Genomic DNA, 18920 nt, shown 5'->3' on the forward strand with positions numbered 1-18920 from the left:
CACCCATGAACCCCCCACCCACAAGCCACCCCCCCACTTACCCAGCCACAAATCCCAAAACCCTGCATAAGCCCCATACCGCCCACAACCCTGCCCCCAAACCCAGGCCCACCCCCCTCCCCACCCCTGCACAAATCTTATACCCTGAACACCCAGCCCGCCACATGGGATGGGACAGGAGCTGCAGCTGCAGAGGCAACTGCCACACTGTAGCCCTGCCCCATGCCTGCACCAGTGCTGGGAGATGCAGCCCCAGCCTGGGGGTGCTCCTGCTCCCAGGAGCCACTTGGGGGTGTGATGGGTTGGGAGGAGGGGTGGAGGTGGCAGCAGGGGTGTGTGTGTGAGAGAAAGAGAGATGGAGGTCAGGGGTGAGGGAGCGCTCTGGATAGGAGAGGCTGCCAGAGCCAGGCTTAGAGCTCCCCTGCCACCCTAGAGCAGCCTGTGTAGAGGGAGACTGGCCTGGAAGGGAAGGCATTTGCCCAGCCCAGTTCCCGAGTCCTAGTCAAGGACTTCCCAGGAATGGCATGGGGATCACTGGGGCCTGGGCACAGGTGCAAGGAGCAGAACAGCAAGGGCTGGCACTGCTCAGAGCCACAAAGCAGTGGGTGGAACAGCTGCATCTGGACTCATGCCTTGGTGCTGGGACGGAGCTGCTGCTAGGAGGGAGCTAGTGGTGCTTGGCAGGGTCTGTGGGTCACGAATGATGGGTGCTGCGGTGGGGGCAGGATGTGGGTTGAGAATGAGGGGCACGGGCAGGGGCAGGGCACTGGCATATCAGTGCTGCTCAGAACCCCACATCCTGGTGAGTGAAGGGGGTGGGGCAGCTCTGATTTTTCTATGATAAAAAAACCAAAAGCAAATTCCAAAGTGTATAGATATTTAGAATTAATTTATTATGATGATAGAGGCACCGGTAGGCTTCCTAATTGTTTTAAAATGGTAAATATATCAATAAAACACTGCCCAGCTGATCTCTTTATATATAGTGGCATTTCATTTTAATTAAAGAACACAGATTTTGAGTATTTTAATGAGAGAATTTGTTTTTTTGTCAGAGAATTTGCAATTTTTAAACAGGAAACACCAGGATCTCTGCTGGTGAGACAAGTGGCGAGATCCGGGCAGAGGAGCCTGCCCAGGGCCAGCACCAGGGACCAAGCTGGAGGGCAGACAAGGTGGCTGACCTGGCCATTTAGGGCCAGGAGGACACGCTTTGACAATTCAAAGTGGGCCACTGCAATGAGCACATCTTCTGGGTGATAGCTGCCTGGATGCCAGGGCAGGGGCACCAGAAGACATGACAGTAGTTCTGCATGAGGGCCAGCTGTGCAGACACAGCCCACTGGCAGCTGGTCCAGAAGTGCAGGAGGCTCTACTGAAGTGCCCATACTGCAGTCCAGACAACTGAAGTCCCTTTCTGGGTCTGGCAGGTGCACAGCCATGGGGCCACATGCTGTCACAGGTGGCAACAGGTCATAGGCAGCAGCCCCAACTACCAGACTGCTGCAGTGGGAAGAGGGTGCAGGGGTCACTCTGAGTTAGAGCTGCTTCCACAGTCCAGTTGGCACAAGGGACTAATGTCCCCAGATACCAACTGGCTGGGCCTCAGAAGCTCCTGTCTATTTGTAACACTCATACCATGGGCCCATCTGGCTAACTAGTAACCCTGTGTGGGGCTAATGAATGAGTGGTACAACTAAATTCTTGGGACAACTTAATTCTTGGGACAACTAATGAAAAAAACAGGATAGGAGTGCTGTGTGAGTCAAAGGGTCAAAACTTGAAAATAAGTGTGCCTGAAGGGGACACCAAGCAGAGCCCCCCAGGCCACACCCATCAGTCCTCAAAGGCATCCAAGGAGCCAGTGGATGTTGCCCACTAGTGCTCTGTCCAGAAACGTGCTCAAACAAGTGAGAGAAAACTGGCCCCGCAGTCTCTGGGCACCTTCCCAGCCAGACCCTCCTTCCTGGTCAAGTATAGGGCCCACTTGACCAGTGCCAGGAGGAGGTTGACCAGGAGGTCCCAGGACTTGGTGGGTCTGTGGATGGGGTGACCAAAAACAAAAAGGTGGGGGGGAAATTCAAGTAGAACCTCAGGAGTCCAGGGTCTCCCTCTGCCCGCATAAGGGGCAAGAGACCAGGGTGTCTGTGAAGCTTGCCACATACACACCCATGGCAATGGCTGTATGGAGGAGCCACCAGCTGAGGTCCCCAGGGGCTCATGGGGTAAGGATGGAGTACAGACTCAGCCACTGGTGTGCCCCAGCCATTCCCTCGCCAAGTAGGTCTCACCACCTGGTGTCTGAGCGGGATGCGAGGGTGGCATGGTGCAGCACAGGGGTGTGAGGAGGTGGTGGCGATGGATGTTGGAAAACTGGACCGGTCTAGTGTCCTCTAGCCAGATCAGGTGGTGAAGTGGGGAGGACCGTGAGTCCGGGTGAGGTGCCAGCTTGGTCAAGGGCATTGGGAGGTAGGGCATATTTTACCTCCTGGACCAGATGGCAGGTCGCACGTGTTGTGGGTAGACCCATGCATTGGGCCAGCACAGCGGGGTCCACCCTCTCCTTCCTATCGTAGTCCAGGAGGTCTCTGATATGGGTGACACCACCTCAGAAGCTTCTAAGGGCAAGTAGCCCTGAGCTGCTCACCAGGGCAGCTTTTTATATTGCTGCGACCAGCACAGGTGCTGGCCCCAGCCTCTAGTTCTCCCTGGCTGAAGATCTGGGAGGAGCTGGGCAGGGTCAGTTTGCCCCAAGTGGCACAATTTGCCCCACACCAAAGTGTATGTTCAGGCATGTGTGCTGAGGCACAAATCTCCAGCACAAATTTGTGCTGCTGCTATTTGAGCTGCTGCATGTGCACATGCCTGCATGTGTGGATGCACCTATGGAGTGTGAATGCTGTTTAGTCCTATAAACACAGGTCACCCAAAGGAGAAAGCAAGAGGATGTTGGAGGAGAGTATGGAGAGGTAGATTTACAAAGAAGCAATCAAATAATTTGTATGAAGATTCCTATTTCACCCTGGTAACAGGAGGAAAGTTGTGATGCTGGAGTTGACCTTGCTTGAATTGTGAGTCCTCACAGGCAGTGCTAAAACAGCCAGTGTGTCAGAGGCCCTAGCAAGCAGTCCAGCCTAGGCTAGGCTAATTGCCAAGGTGGTCATACCTGCCTGGGGGGTTCTGACTAGCAGCCTGAGCCCAGTTTGTGAACCAGCTGGCCTCCTGATTGGCTGCTAGGGAGAGCAACCTCCCTATTTAAGTTCAACCTGCAGTCACAGACCAGCCAACAGTTTTATTCTGAAGATTTGCTCTAGGAAGCCTCTTTGATCCTACACTCCCTGATTTTCTGACTCTGTGGGCATGTCCAGACAAGGGCAGGCATTTGGTTACCTGGGGACAAGTAGCTGCGGCGCACTTTGCACGTGGCAAGTTACCCTAGGGGCACTGTGCTGGCCCCAGCAGCCCTACCTGGGGCCCTGGGGGCCTCCCACAGCTGCAGCTGCAGTGATCCTGCTGGCAGCCACAGTGCAGCTCCGGGTGGCCCAGCTCCACTTTTCAGTAGCGTGAGCTACTGTTTTTTTTTCCCCATGGGGTTTTTTGACCCCTGGATATCCAGGGTCAAAAAAACCTGCAGGAAAAAATCCCAGAGCATGCATGCATGGGCAGTGCACCCTTGTAGTGCAGAGAAAACTGAACTGTGTGGCATGTGGTGCTGCAGACATGTTTGTGGCACCACATACTGCACAGCTGGGCTCGTCTGGACATGCCCTGCTTGTCTATATTCTTGGACTCTAGGTTTCTGGATTTCCACTTGGATCTGGTAACTTTGTCCCTGATTCCTGACCCTTGACACAGCCTCTGTTTTGGACTCATAGAATCATAGAAGTAGGGTCAGAAGGGACCTTGTAGATCTTCAAGTCCGACCCCCTGCCTGGGCAGGAGAAAAACTGGGCTCAAATGACTCCAGCCAGGTAGGCATCAAGCCTCTTCTTAAAGACCCCCAGGGTAGGAGTCTCATCTCTTGGTGCCCTCTGAGCTAAGTACAGACAGTCAAAAACCCTGGGGCTGAATCAGTGCAATATTAGTCTAAGCTGTGTAGATTGCACCAATAAGCAAGTGAAAAGACATTCACTTTTGATTCCAGAAATACAGCCACATGCCTATAGGCCAGAAGCCGGAGGGTGCTAGAGCATGCCTCCCTGCTTGGCTGGAGCAGACAGCTTGGTCAAGACTAGCTCACCCACCCTGCAAGGAGGGGCTTGCAGGGGAGGTACAAAGCATCCTGGGATGCTGGGGGACTGAGTTAACTTGAATCTGGAGGAGATCAGGGACAAAAGTTCAATAAACTGATTTAACTTAAATTAGTTAAGTCTGATACTACATTCATTCAGGTTTATCTTAAACTGGTTTCAGCCATTTTGAAAGCAGTTTATGTGCACTGAACTTCTGTTGTGTTACTGATTTGAACTTGTTTCTGATCACTTATACTAGTTTATGTGCAATTTCTGTCCCTAGCCCTGGTGGTTTAACCATTATGCCAGATTGCCTACTCCCCAGTCTTTACATAAAGACTTTTCCTTTTTCTTGTGCTGCACCCCTTCTGAACATAAGTGGAGTCATAAAAAGCAGGGTGATATACTTGACTATACCGCCTTTTCTGAAGTAAAGTCAGAGTTTGTTTCTCTGCGTGGCTTTTTCAGTGAGTGCTGCAGACAAGTGACAATGCCATGCAGTAGAAGTATTAATTGTGCATGGAGACAGGCAAACAAAGGATTTTTTGTTTTGACAGCTGAACTGAAATATCAGAGAAAAAAGCTTAAATTTGGAGCATAAGATTTTGGTAGAGCTCAATCTACATCTACTTATGTCTCCATATTCATCCATCTCTTCAACATGAGCCCAAGTGTACAGTAATTTTTTTCTTTGTGACTTAGTGCTTTTTCTCAGTCTTCCCCTTTACCTTTTGGAAAGAAGACAGGCAAATCTGCAATGCAGGTTTCTGTACTCAGTGCCTCCCACAACCAGGATGTAGGAGGCATTCAAGTAGAAATCCATTTCAACTATATAAAGATTTCTCTCCGTCTTTGGACTTCTCTTGGTAATTCTAAGCACAGTGAACCTATACCATCAATACAACATCAGAAATGCTATCTAGTATTCTGTGACATCACAAACATAATATATTGTGTGTTTTGCACAATGAGGTATTCTGAAATACAGTGATTGAACTAGGCAGTACAGAGGTGGGCGGGGAAAGAATTTTACATAGATTTATTGACAGGTAGTTTGTGCCAAACACACTTGTACTACTACTGGCTGTTAATGAGGAAGTTCAGTACATAAATCAGGGTTATTTTCTTTTTTATTTTTACTTCAAAATTATGCAATAATATAGGATTGTCTCTTTGAAAGTGCATACTTTTGCAGTTACCCATAATCCAGTACAAAAATACCCTCATATGTTTGGACAGGATGGAGGCGTTACATGGAGGTACATGCCCATAATTGTTTTCTTATTTGATCCAGTATTAATGTAGCACTTCTGCATTTTCGGTTAGCTTTCATCACTTTAAATGAAAAATAGATTTGGACAACAAAAGAATACTGCAACTAGAATGCGACACTTAAAAATCTTGAATATCTGTCTGTTTTTGCAGGTGCAACCTTCCTCCTCTCTCCAGTGAATTCAGCAAAGATGTTGGATCCAAAACCCAGCTGGTGACTGCAAATCCCAGTATAATTCGAAAAAGGTAGACAGCATGTTGTTGCTCCTTGTCTGAATTGGGGAAATAGCAAAGAAAATTTTTTTTTATGTATCCCAGACCTTGGTGTGGCAGAGATGAGACGCTGACTGTGCAGTAGCTCGTTACCTACTGTGCAGTGGTGTCACGTGGCAGGAAGTGTGATGCAATGCTACTGCACAGTAGTTACAAGCTACTGCACTCAGCTTCACCTAAAAGCCATTTGGTGAAGCTACTGTGCAGTAATGCTGGTTACTGCACGGCCATTTAGTACATGTGTATACACTGCACAGTTAGCATCTTGTGAAGATACGGCCACCGTGTTGTAACTAAGGGCAAGAATAAATAAGAATGGCTTTAAGGTAGGTGAAAGCAATCCAAAATGGAATTGTAATTGTAGCCTCATAGGAGCAAAAATCACATTAGTTGCTAGAGTTGGCTGAAATTTTCCAAAAATTCAGTTTTTGATGATGGGGTAAAAAATGCGAAAGACTATAGATGCAATGTTTCCTGGTTTTTGACCAGCTCCATTATCACACAAAAAGTTGTAGGCCTTTATCAAGGCAAGTAATTTCTGCAACACTCACTGAAATGCAGCAGAGAAGAAAATGCCACAATCTAAGGGAAGAATGGCCAAATATAGAAAATGTCTGATATAAATCTCATCAAGGAACGTGAAGAAAGAAAATTAAACCAATAATAGTAGGCAAGGGTGGCATTTGGAAGAAAGATGTACAAGAGATTATGGTGCTATCTTGCCTCCCTCCCTGTTTTATAGGGAATTAAGGAGAGTTGCTGTTAGGGACATTTTTGGAAAAGGTGGATTCTGAGAAAGATTTTAAAAAAGAGAGATTGGTATTTGTCAAAAATATGGGATAGATTCCAGGCATGGGAAATCTGGCTGGGAGAAGGAACTGAAATGATGGTGGCAACAGAGAGCAAAGGAAGGGAGCTGTAACTTGTTTAAAATAGTACTGGCTTAGGATACCACCAGGTGACTTAAGACAGGAGATATGCAGAGAAATTCAGAGCACTGAAAGTGAAGACGAGGAGTTTAAAATTTCCATGGAAAAGTCTACAGAGCTGACAAGGGGGTGTATAAACTGAGGTGGAATGGTCACAGTGGGAAGAAAAAAGGATTAGCTTGGCCATGGCATTCTACCTAAAATGAAGCGTGTTGGCTAGCAACATGAATGTTATGAAGCAGGTTACAATAGTTAAGTCAGGAAATTATTAGACTGAAGACAAAATGGTTATTTAAGTGGTATGGTAGAAGGCAGGGCAGGCATCTTAGAGAGACTTGTTTAGAGAGGCATACACTTTCATTGGCAACAACCCACTTTCTCAGCTGCTAACACACACAGATGACTACTTCTCTTTAAGAGGTATGTTTAGGAAGGAGAAAGAGAATTTTGTGAGAAAAATAACTGAGGGTATTTAGCAACATTCTGATCAAGACACTAAAAAGGAAAAGAAGAACACTAGAAAGCAATGAAGTTTCAGGAATGAGGAGCTAGAATGACTGGTATTGCAAATGGAAATGGGAATGGAATGCAAGTGAAAGGCTGAATGGAAGAGAGGACTTGGCTTTGGAAGCTGAAGTGCAGCAGGAGGGGTAAGGGGAACCAAGAGGCATGTGAATGAAAGAGGAGGAGAGTTGGTATTGGAAAGGACTTTTTATTTATTTATTTTTTAAATAGGGGGTTGATAATATCTTAAGTCAGGAGAGGGGGCAAGGGTTATATGAGTGGGCTTGATGAGAGATCCAAAAGTGGTGATAGGGGTTGTGGATATGTCAGAAGAAATAGAGCTATTTAATGAGGTAGATGGCAGGACAGAAGACAAATATACATGTTGAAAATCTGAATAAATCTTTATATCTGGTTGAAAGTATGAGAGCTCTGAAACCAGTCAAGAGATTCTCCATCTTTTGCCAGAGAGTCTGGAAGGTTGGACAAGATGATCATTTGAGGTTCCTTTCATACTTACCTTTCTACAGTTCTATGAAAGTCTAGTCCTATTTTTTAACCACCTCTTCTTTCTGAATCATCAATGAAAATTGGGTTGAATATTATAAAGTACTTTATTGAACTTCCCTAGATACATTTTCCAAACTCATGATTTCACCTTCTGACTGTTTTATTAGAATGATCATAATTGTGCTATGGAGATATGTATGAGCCTCAAATGTAAATTACAAATGAAGGCTTCCATTTTTACAACAAATAGGGAATTTGATTTATTCTAGTCTACGGTTAAAAGCTTCTCCATGATGTTTAAATTTGGTTGTAGATTCAAGCTTCTATTAAATTCAAGGGCATTTAGATCAGTGGTTTTGATTAGGGTCTGGCTCTTAAAGTCTAGCTAACTAGCCTCAGCTAATGAAAGTTTCTACTCTCATTATCATTCTTCTGATCTCTTCTTGCCTTTACTTTAAGTCGGTTGATATTGATGAGGCTTGACATCTTAATTTTTCTCTCAAGTATGTTATGGCAGATTTAGAGAAATTGATGCTGCAACACCATTTGCCCCTCCCAAAAAAGCTTATCCTAACCAGATAATTTATGGTTAGGCATATTGGACATGGCAATGACTTAATTTAAAGTAGGTGCAAGCAAGTTTCTCTCTAGTGTCTCCCATAGTGCTGGAATAGTTGCCATTAGGCCGGTTGGAATAGGAAAGTATTTGATTCAGATTCAGCCAACCTGGAAGACAGTGATTCAGTTTGGAGATTTGGATCACTGTCCTGAATCGATTTGGCCGAATCGGCTTCAGAAGATTCAACGCTGATTCGGAGAGATTTGGTGATTCAGCCATAGACTATAATGGGGAATCACTGAAATACCTGTAACTTTGTCATTTTTCTGGCAGATTTGGATGAATACAATAGGGATGGTAGCCCCTTCTGAGGGCATGAAGCCTGCCAAGTTTCAAGGAGATAGGTGCAGGGGTTTCTGGGAAACTGCACCTCAAGGTGTTGACAAGCAAAGCTTGTGACGTGACTTTGACTGTGTGTTAAGGCACAGCAGACACAGGGTTACATGCTGTTTCTATGTCCCTCCCCCAGAGCACCGTGATTGGAAGGGGACTCGGGAAAAGATAACAGTCACTGGCCAGCTACAGATGTCAGTCTTCCCCCCACCCCTCTCAGTTTCTGTTCCCCTGAAAGACTGCCTTCCAAATCTCTGAATCATTTTCTGAATCGATTTGGAGGCTCCAGAGGATTTGATATCATGGTTTTAAGGTAATGGGTGCCTATACATGAGCACTGAGGCTGCTCTGATGTGCTAGAATTGCAGCGCATCAGAGCAGACTTGATTATTTGATTAATTGAGCCAGCTGGAATATGAACATTTACCGTGCTCCAACAGTCTCTTGGATTTTGTGTATCAGTGTCCCTATGCTTGCAAATGATGGCAGAGACACTTGAACTAAAGCTCATTGAATGAGCTTTAGCTCAGCTGCCCCGCTACTATTTTTAAGCATGGGGACACTGATACAGGAGACATGGTGGCCCTTTAGTCAGCGTGGCTCTTGGAGCCGCTCTAATTAAAGTGCTGCTCCCCCCATCCGTAGAACATGTGTAAAAGTGCCTGATTTTTAATTTGTATCATTACTTCCAAATCATGAAAGAAGTGCTGTGGAGGGTAGGCAATCTCTTTTTTTCCAGTAATCATAAAATATCTATTAAGTTGACCTGAAGCGACATAGTCATTGCTTTGAACATAATGGCACAGGTAAATTGTGTTTAGGGTACCCCTGTGAATACTATTTATTTGGTCTTTGTTGAAGGATGTTTTAGCCATGAGCTGGACATATGTGAGCCTTTCTGCACAGGAGCAATTTCTTCAGCAAATGTAGTGAATAATAAAGTGGCAGTTTTTAAAAAAAGGTTTCTAAATTGTTATGCAGGAGAACCCTGTAGCTTTCCATGGTAGGGTAAAAATACTGTAAGACCTGATTGCTCTTCAGTCTTCTAGGAATAAGCTAACAAACTGTTGCATAGTGCCAACCATGGGCAGACGTAGAATTTTGAAAAGGGAGGTGCAGATGGTGAGGTGCCTCATTACATATAAAACAACAAACATTTTTCTCCAGTCAAAAATAAATTAGAAGCTTTATTAATAGGCAAGGGACCTAGGGCTGTATTATTCAGTTTAAGACTGGAATGAGTTAAAAAAATTTGCAGGGCTGTGAAATAGCTGCTCCTGGTAATGAAACTCCTAACAGCAGAACTGCAGAACAAAGGATAGCTTGATTGATGAAATATCAAAACCTTTAAAAAGAAGAGGTCATTAACACTTGTGCACCCTCCCTGGATCTGCACCTGATACCAACCCTTTTATTTTCTCCCTCCAGATTATGGTGTTGCACAATTGGTGTTATTTTTGGGAGACTTTAGGGAGAGTGGATGGAAATGTGCTCCCTGCTAATGACCTCATCCTTCTACTTTCTGTATGTGGACTCTCACTGCTGTCAATGGGGTAGATTGTAACAGATCCACGAGCACATGAGAGAATGAATGGGAACTAAGGGAACCATAACATTTTCCCTGATATCCTCCCTCCCCTTTAAGAGGAGTAAGTTGTTTCACTCCTTTTCCTAAAGAAAAGTATATGCCTCCAAACAACTACTCTAGGCAGTTGGTCCTTGGAGCCAGTATTCCTCTGATGTGTTCCATCACCCTGCAGTCTCCCTGACCACTGCTTCACAGCAGTAAGCATCAGGACAATAGTTCCTGCCCTAGCCAGAATCATTATCTGAGAGGAGGAGTTAAGGAACATAACCCTCCTCTGACTCGACTCTATAGCTGAGTAAGGGCTGGGAACTCTAGGCACTCGGAGACTCCAGAATTGGGCCCTTTGTTTGAACTGTGCAGTCTATACATAAAGGTTGTCACCTCCATTAAGCAAAACAACCCCGGAGGCAGATAGGCCTTTTTGCAAGTTATTCTTTTTTACCAGTTTTATCCACATTTGAAGCTTTGTGGGTTGCCATAATTTGTTGCATTGTAGGAATTTGTCTGAAACCGTCCAGCATCGGCCCTGAAACCTGCTACATTAGCTGCTGTCAGAGATGGGATGCTGGAAAAGACCACCTGTTTGTCTAGTGCTACTTTGTGGTATTATGTTCCTTATGAATAAAAGGAAGATGGAATGCTTAGCATCAACCTTCACTCTTTTATTTGTCTTTACAGTAGAGTCATTGAAAAGCAGTATCAGACTTCTAAGAAAAAAAGCCTGACTGAAACTCGAATGACTAGATCTAACTGTCACACCTTAGTGCTCAATATGAATCTGAATTATCTTCTTACATTGAATTAATTAATTTGGATGGGGGGAGGGGGTTGACCTTTTCAGTGTTTGTCCATTATTCACTGAATCCAATTCACAGCGCTAGAGCAAGATGAAGGAATAATACTAATGGTTCTACAAATGCTGTGGTGCTGTCTCTGAGATTTGAAATGTCAGTTAAACTTGCAGATGTTAGGTTCCCATGAAATCTGCTAAGATTAGATTTCCTTTCAAACACTGCCTGCATCCTAGTGCCAATTAATAATCTTTCCTGGACATGGTTTTGAAGACCGCTTTGAGTCCAATCTGCTTAAGTCAATAGAAATAAAAATCTCCCAAGCATACCTAAAAAAAAAAATTTAATTTGATAGAAAACCTTCTTAATTGTTGCTCAATCATCTATACAATATCAGATTTGTTGACCAGGCATTCAGAATGGCACGTCAGAATTCTTGTTGATAATCTCTGCCAGTAAAAAAGTATACATGCCTTCCTGAATGCCTACAGTTTGGTATCAGGGTTTGTTTAATACAATAAATTGATACATCAGAAATAGAAAGTAGACAAGTTAAACCCTAATTAGGTCATCTAGGAGTAAGAGGAGTAAAGGGTAAGGGAAGGGCAAGGATTACTTCTGACACTACTTTGTCCATGTTGCTTTAGGAGACCACTCCACAGTCTATCCTTGTGACTGAGCCGATTATTTTCCTTTGCTTACTATGGGGTCTACTGCGAAATGACAGAAGCCTCTGTTGTTTCAATAAAATTTCCAGACCTGCCCCTTTATCAGACTACAACAGTGTCTGTCTTGGAGCACACCTCAGGAATGCAGGAGGTGATATCTGCTGCCGCTCTCCCTACTCTCCCCCTGATGCTGATTTTTAATTTCCAATATGATCAAAGACACTGGCTTCAGCACCAGGCAAGAAAGTTTGGAGAGGGACAGTGATGTTCATCCCTGGGTTGCAGAATTAGGTTAATGCAGCAGCTGGAGAGCAAACTCACCAACAAGCTCTCCAGACTGAAATTTAATCCCTTGGCTAGGTCCAGACAGTCAAAAAGCTCAAGGCTGAATTGATTCAGTCTTTGCAGGTTACTCTAAACTGTACAGATTAAATCAAAACAGAAGTGAACAGACATTTACCTTTGATTCAGGCAATGCAGCCACATGCCTACACTAGCTTAGGCTAGAAGCCAGGGGGCTCCAGAGCACAGTTCTCTGGCTGTGTTTACTTCCACTTCCTGCTGCCCCTGAAGTCTCTGGGATTTGTAGTCCAGAATTACAACAGCAGGACTTCGCAGGGTTGCTTATCACTTCCTGTTCCTGCTTCCAGGTGTCTCTGGGATTTGTAGTCCACGCTTGCAGCCAGCAGTAAGTTTGAGAAGGGGAAGGGGTATTAAACTCCCCTTTCTTGCCCCAGGCCCCAGCTGGGGTTTGCCTGGGGGGGGCAGTAGACTGTAGACTGGGGTGCATGCCCATCAGGCTTGTCCCCCTACCCTTTGTCAGCCAGCCCTGCCCTCCATCCTCCCCGCCCCTTGTTAGCTAGCCTTCACTGCCCCAGCTAGGGAGCAGAGAGCTGGGGCCAGCCCTGTTCTCTAGAGTAGACAACACAGCCCAGTCTAGGGCTGCAAAGCATACTGGAAGGCTGGGGGACTGTGATTTAACTTTAACCAAGAAGGGGTCTGGGCTATAAGTTTCATAAACTGGTTTGAAAAAATGAATTATTTTTCATTTATGGGTGTTTAGCCATTCAATTTTAATATAGTTTTTTGCATAAATGTATTTTATATTTGGGTCCATATCACATACATTTTATAATAAGATTTTGATGGTGATCATAATCATAATCTATAGTGGAAAAAAGGTGTTTTGCTTTTAAAGACAAAATTGTGTTTTGGCAAAATCATCACAATTTGGCCAGACTTTGTTTTTTTTCTTCTCATTCTCACAATGTCTTGCACATTTTCATTTTACTGACAAACTACAGCAGGAAACTTCTCTCCCTCTGCTGTCTCATCAACGTATGGTATCGGAGAGATTTCCAGCAAAACCAAAGAGAAGGTTTGCTATTAATGTAATGTCTCTCTGATTTTCCTTATTAGGTTTGTGAATCAGCAGCAGTTTTCAAGTCTTAAATAAGTGATTCTTTTAATTCAATTGTAGTAGTTTCCCTGCTTGTTTTCATTATGGGGTTTGATGGTACAAGGTACAAGGGACTTTGACTAAAATCCAGAGAAACACTTATCTGAGTGTGTGCTTAAAGCTTTAAGTATGTGAGTAGCCTCATTGAAATCAATGGGACAAAGTTTTGTTGGATTAATCTAGGCTACTCTGCACATTGCATAATCAAGCCTTTCTGTAGCAGCAGCAAGATCAGAATCAAAAAGCTACCATGGTGTTGCCCTCTGGGAAAAGAAGATACTGTTGGGCATTTTTACACATGCAAGTGCTGCAGTGCCAGTTGCTTTAAAAACTGGCCCTGCAACATTTGCTGTTGTATAAGTGGCAAAATGCATGTCAGCGTGAAGAAAATGGCGGCAGTGTGCTTTTGAGTTAAAACACCTCAGAGGTGCTTTTAGTTAAAAAGTGCATTGCCACCATTTTTGCTCTGCTGATGTACATTTTGCCGCTTTTACAACTACAAGCAGCGCAGTGTGGTGCGCGTTGGCTCCCGGGCAGTGCAGACTTGTATAAATGCCCTTTGGTACTTTTACTTTGAAGCATCATTCTTGATATTAATGCATCTATTTTGCATTTTGCTTTTATGTCTGTCTATCAGTTCTTTTTTCTGCCATACCTTGTACCAACATGGCAAGTATAACAGTGAAGTGACCTTGCAGAGAATTTTAAGTGAATGCATAATTATATAGTGATTTGAGCCAATACATTAAGCTTGACACATTTTGTGTTACACTGTTAGAAGATTTCTCTTAATGAAACGCCCACTTCATTGTCAGAAACATTTTGACTTCAAATATATTGGGTACTATTATCATTACCTGAATGAGTTAGTACGTGTACTTCACTCAGACTTATCCACACAGGTTGGAATTACAACAGTGGCTACATGTAGACATTCTTACCCTACAGAGGTAAGAAACATAGATCAGGATCATCCCTGTATGTATCAAGACTTGGGGTGCAGACAGAAGTGCAGCTCCACTCTGTAACTGAGAATGCTTTGTAGGAGGAGTTCTGAGTTACAATGATCCGCTGGATCAAACAGAAGTTCACTGTTGGTTCCAAGGGGGAGGGGAATCTAGCTGCTGGCTGGGAGTCTGTAGTTGGTTTCCCCTAGCAATGGCCTAGCCTTCCCTCTCAGCCTGTCTTTGTTTTCAGAATGAGAGGGGGAAAAGGGAGCAGAGGGAGCTCATTCCAGAGGTTCCCCACTGGGTGCTGGAGGGTGGGATGGGTGAATTGGAGTCCCCCCCCACCTTAGGGGGGACCCTATACACCTGCCCCACCCTCCAGCAGGGGCTGAAAAAACTCCAGACTGAACTCCCTCTACTCCCTTTCCCCCTCCCATTCTGAAAACAGCGCAGAGGCTGGTAGGCAGGTAGACACAAGTTATAGAAGACACTCTGTTTTGAAATGTCTTCATCTGAAGTCTCGAGCAACGAGGGTTTAGTTTTTCACCTGACAGGCCATTTTTGAAGCTGTGTATAGCTACTACTACAGCTACAGCTACTACTTGTGTTTGGTCATGGCTATAGACTGCTTTCTGGGGTCAGATCGGGCAAAAATTGTCACTTGTGTGTGTGCCCATAATGATAGGCAGCCAAAGGAGAGGAAACCTTGGATTCCCTTCCTCACAGAAGCACACTGTTGGTTAATAGCTGCTTTGAAGTCAATGGACATATGCCCATTCACACTATCTGATAACCTGATTGATCTCTCAGCAGGGAGGCTCAGTTCTGCCACCAACAGTGTCAACATGAGGGTCCACCTGGAGGAAGCCAGGGCTGTCCATGTAGAAATTCTAGTCTTCCATGCCAGCTTCACTTATTCCCAGCCCACATATGCTAAGAGCACAGTATGTTTTCTGTGAGAAGGAAGTAAAATAAGAATTAACCCAATAAACTTTAAGGAAGATGTTCAGAAAGCACCAGTGCTGACAGCCCAAAGGGAGTCTACAAAAAGGAGCTGTGAGCTAGAAGTGAGCTACTAGTGCTATAGCTAAGCCACCATGTGCAGTTCTTAACAGGACGGCTAGATGTATGCAAGGGTACATTGACATAACAAATATAGATGCTTTTGTGCCATGGATGTGTTGACCCCCCATGGTAAGTTTAGAGAGCATAGGTAACAAGTTTTTTAAGGACATGACATGTAGCTTCAGCACAAAGTATAAATTGCCCTGGAGAACCCATGCTGAAACCTGTGTTGCCTTGTTTTTGCTATTATTTATATCTGTGTTAACAAAGTTAAAGCTGACATGGGTAAGCGTATCCATACCACATTAACCCAACTCACAGTAAGGTCACAAGGCAACCCATGTTTTAGCATGGGCTATCCAGGGTGTCCTAAAACTTCTCATGTCCTTACAAAACTTGTTAACTATGTTTTCTAAAGCTAGCACAGGTTGATATATCCAATTGCTGATGTGCTGTGCTTGGCTGATGCAGGCTGATAATTTAATGGAATCAAAATCCATACATAAATCGTGTTATGACCTATGAAAAACAAAGGTTTCTACACATGATTCTAAAACTGTTAGATTAAACCTGATTTGATTTTAAATTTTGAAATCTGGCAATTATATAATGAGCTGTTTTTTTTCAAGCAGGAAAATAAAGCAGATGCAAAGGAGTAATTGGCCTGAATCAGAATTGGCAAGAACTCCTCATATTTCTTTTCCACAGCTGGATGGTGTTAGAATGTTAGAAATAAGTCACTTTAAGAAACAGAAAAAAATATTTCCTATGTATAGTTCTGTTTTCTTTGACTGTAGCCTTACAGATTGAACTGGTCAGAGGTTTCTTCTAACACAGTTTTTTGTTGAGAAATTAGAAATTTCCAAATAAAAAAATCGTAATGTTTTCAGTTTTGTAACACTTAAAAAAATAATTTTGTTTCTGGTTTGTCACTTTGTAACTTTAAATAGAATATGTATTGTTACATGGTATTTTCCAGATTGCTGAATCATGTGAATTTATGCACACAGAAAACTTGGACAGTACATGATTCATTCACTTAAGTTGTGATTCACAGTAGGACCACATGCTGGGAGATGTAAGTTGATGCTGTGTAGGGGACCCAGAGCCACTGAAAAAAGGTCATCTGCTTAGGTTTCACATGCAGATATGGGGTTTTCATTACTGTTTGACTCTCATCACTGGTTCCCTGACTCTGTAGTGGTGGTGGGGAGAGATTTCTTGGGTGCTGAGAGGTTGGAATTTCCATTTATATTTGAAGAGTCAAATATAACCCACCCAAAGTCTGATGCTGTCTACATAACTTAATGCCACTGAGGGTCAGGCAGCTGTAGCCAGGAGCCATGACCAAGGGCAACCACTTTCTGTGTCCATTAAGGGCTGTCTCAGCTGTGGCACCCTGCTTTTGGGCTTATGAAAAACAGTCCCTGTATCTGGAAGGGGAGTAAGAAGAAAAATCACTCTTGAAATGTTTTTGCTTTGCAGAATAGCAGCACTTCTTGGTACTATAAAAGATGGCTCTAGTGAAAGAACAATCAAAAAAGACGACAGTGTGGGAGGCTCTAAAAGGCCTAAGATTCTTCCTCATGATAAAGAGAACAGCCTTCTGATATGCATCAGTAGTTTGGCATATTAAGCACAATTATCCTCTGCTGTTTTGCTCTGTACGTTAGACCACAAAGAAAGGATGCATATTCTCTTCCTTATACATAGGTGATGTGGGGGGGGGCACGTGCCCCTCCTGAGATTGGCCACCACCGAAGTTGTTGTCGGCTTCTGTGGGTGGTTGCCACTTGCACCCACCCCTTTCTCACTGCCGCCACTTCCCACCCCCCTCCCTCCCTGTTGGTGGCGGCTGCAGGCGGTTCCCATTTGCTGCTCGCTGATACCGACACCGGCAGCTGTGGGCAGTCCCCACTCGCCACTTGTTGCCATGGTGCCCCCCCAGTCTCGGGTGACACCAGTCATCCATGTCCTTGTATAAAAGCAGCATATGGAATAAATGGCCTCAGTGATGGTTTTGAGGTGTGGTCATTAGTCAGGTACTGTCAATATACAGACTGAATTAAAATTTGAACTTTTTCCCTGGGGAAATGACAGAGAGTGAACAACAGCCAGTGTATCACATGTCTCCTTTCCTCTTTGAGCCTGGAATAACATGGACATTTATATGCATATTTTTTTTTGTCCCATGATATGCTGGAGATCCACCTCTTTGGAGTAGACTCACTTATTTGAGTCTGCTCTGCATGTGAGCTGATGTGCACTGCACTGCATTACATGCAGTTGTATAAGTGGCGAAATGTGCATCAGCATGCAAAAAATGGCAGCAGTGCACTTTTGGACTAAAGTACCTTCTATGTGTTTTAGTTCAAAAGTGCACCACTGCCATTTTCGCAATGCTAACACACATTTTGCTACTTACACAACTGCAAGTGTTGCAGCACTGGGTGCTTGTCAAAGCAGCATGTGTAAAAATGCCTATTGACACCACCTCTACCTGCTTTTTCTTCCTGAATAATGTGTGTGAAGGGTGGGGCTGCTGTTTGCTGCTTTTTTCTAAGGGTGTGGGTTCCAAACTAAAGCACCCTTCCCCTTTATTCCTCTCATGTTTCAAAATCAAACTGTGGGTAAGTACAGTCCTGTTGCACTTTGTTTACTGGAAGCACCTGGCACATCCTCAGATCTGTAGCTGTAAGCACAAAAGCCAAAACAGAACACAGAGATTAAGCATATATTTCTTAGTGTATGGTTACTTGAAAATTTAAAAAAATCATCTCTTAGGAGGAAAATGTGCATTGAATAAAGTTTTTATCTACTGTGATATCTGGGGAGTGATGCATACCATATATTGTGCCTCTTTTAAAAGGCTCTAGCAGTAATTCAGGGAAGTATAGTAGTAAGCCCTAGGAGGCAGCTAGAAAAAGTGGTTAAAAGTGGAAAAACAAAACAGTTTCAAGGTCACAGTTGGGTATAAGTAGTACAACTCCCCCCCCCCCCCCAAAAAACCCCCAAAACAAACCAAAAATCTCCAGCATTCAAATCTGCAGCATCTAGAAGTAAGAGAAAAATGAAGGAAAGTACAGGTCCCTTACTCAACTGGGAAACAGAGTGAACAAGAGAAGGCTGAGGTATTTACAAAATGGTTTTAAGTGAGATAAAATACTTAACATAGTTAATTTTCATAGCATGGTATGTAGAGTACATGGAAGAGTAAAGAACAGATTAAAGAATATTTATTTAGAAAAGTTAGTTGTATTTAAGCTGTCAGACTCTGAAGAAATGTATCCAGGAGCACGTAATGAACTAGCTGAAACAATTTCTGAACCCTTAATGAATATCCTTAGAAACCCACAAAGAAATGGTTAAGTACTAGAGGACCCAGGGAATCAACAACCACTCATCTTAGCTTCAATATCTGGAAATATGATGAAGCAAATTATTAACCAATCTGTGATCACGTCTACATGAGATGCTTACTGCACAGTAGCTCGTTACTACTGTGCAATAGTGTCACTGGGCATGAACCATGATGCTATGCTACTGTGCAGTAGTAATGAGCTACTGTGCTTGCTGGAAAAAAAGTGGGAGAAAATAATGGTCACTTCCATCTACAAATGTTATAAGTAGTTTCTTAAAGGGTTACTGGAAAAAAAAATCTGATTTTTTTGCAGATATAATTGAGTTCTATGCTGCTTTCTCGCTAATGGAATGAGTAGTGTGTGTGTGT

The 18920-nt window shown here is 43.9% G+C and overlaps 1 protein-coding gene across 1 annotated transcript in view; it reads left to right on the forward strand.

The window, feature by feature from the left end:
* ST8SIA1 (ST8 alpha-N-acetyl-neuraminide alpha-2,8-sialyltransferase 1) overlaps positions 1-18920 on the forward strand; it is a 313115-nt gene that overhangs the window by 198320 nt on the left and 95875 nt on the right. Inside the window, exon 4 of the mRNA XM_019515663.1 lies at positions 5658-5750. Within this exon, the coding sequence (XP_019371208.1) occupies positions 5658-5750 (93 nt within the window). The remainder of the gene's footprint in view (positions 1-5657; positions 5751-18920) is intronic.

The sequence above is a fragment of the Gavialis gangeticus genome, unplaced genomic scaffold (genome assembly GCF_001723915.1).
Source record: "Gavialis gangeticus isolate Ggan-Ray unplaced genomic scaffold, GavGan_comp1, whole genome shotgun sequence".
Classification (NCBI taxonomy): Eukaryota; Metazoa; Chordata; order Crocodylia; family Gavialidae; genus Gavialis; species Gavialis gangeticus.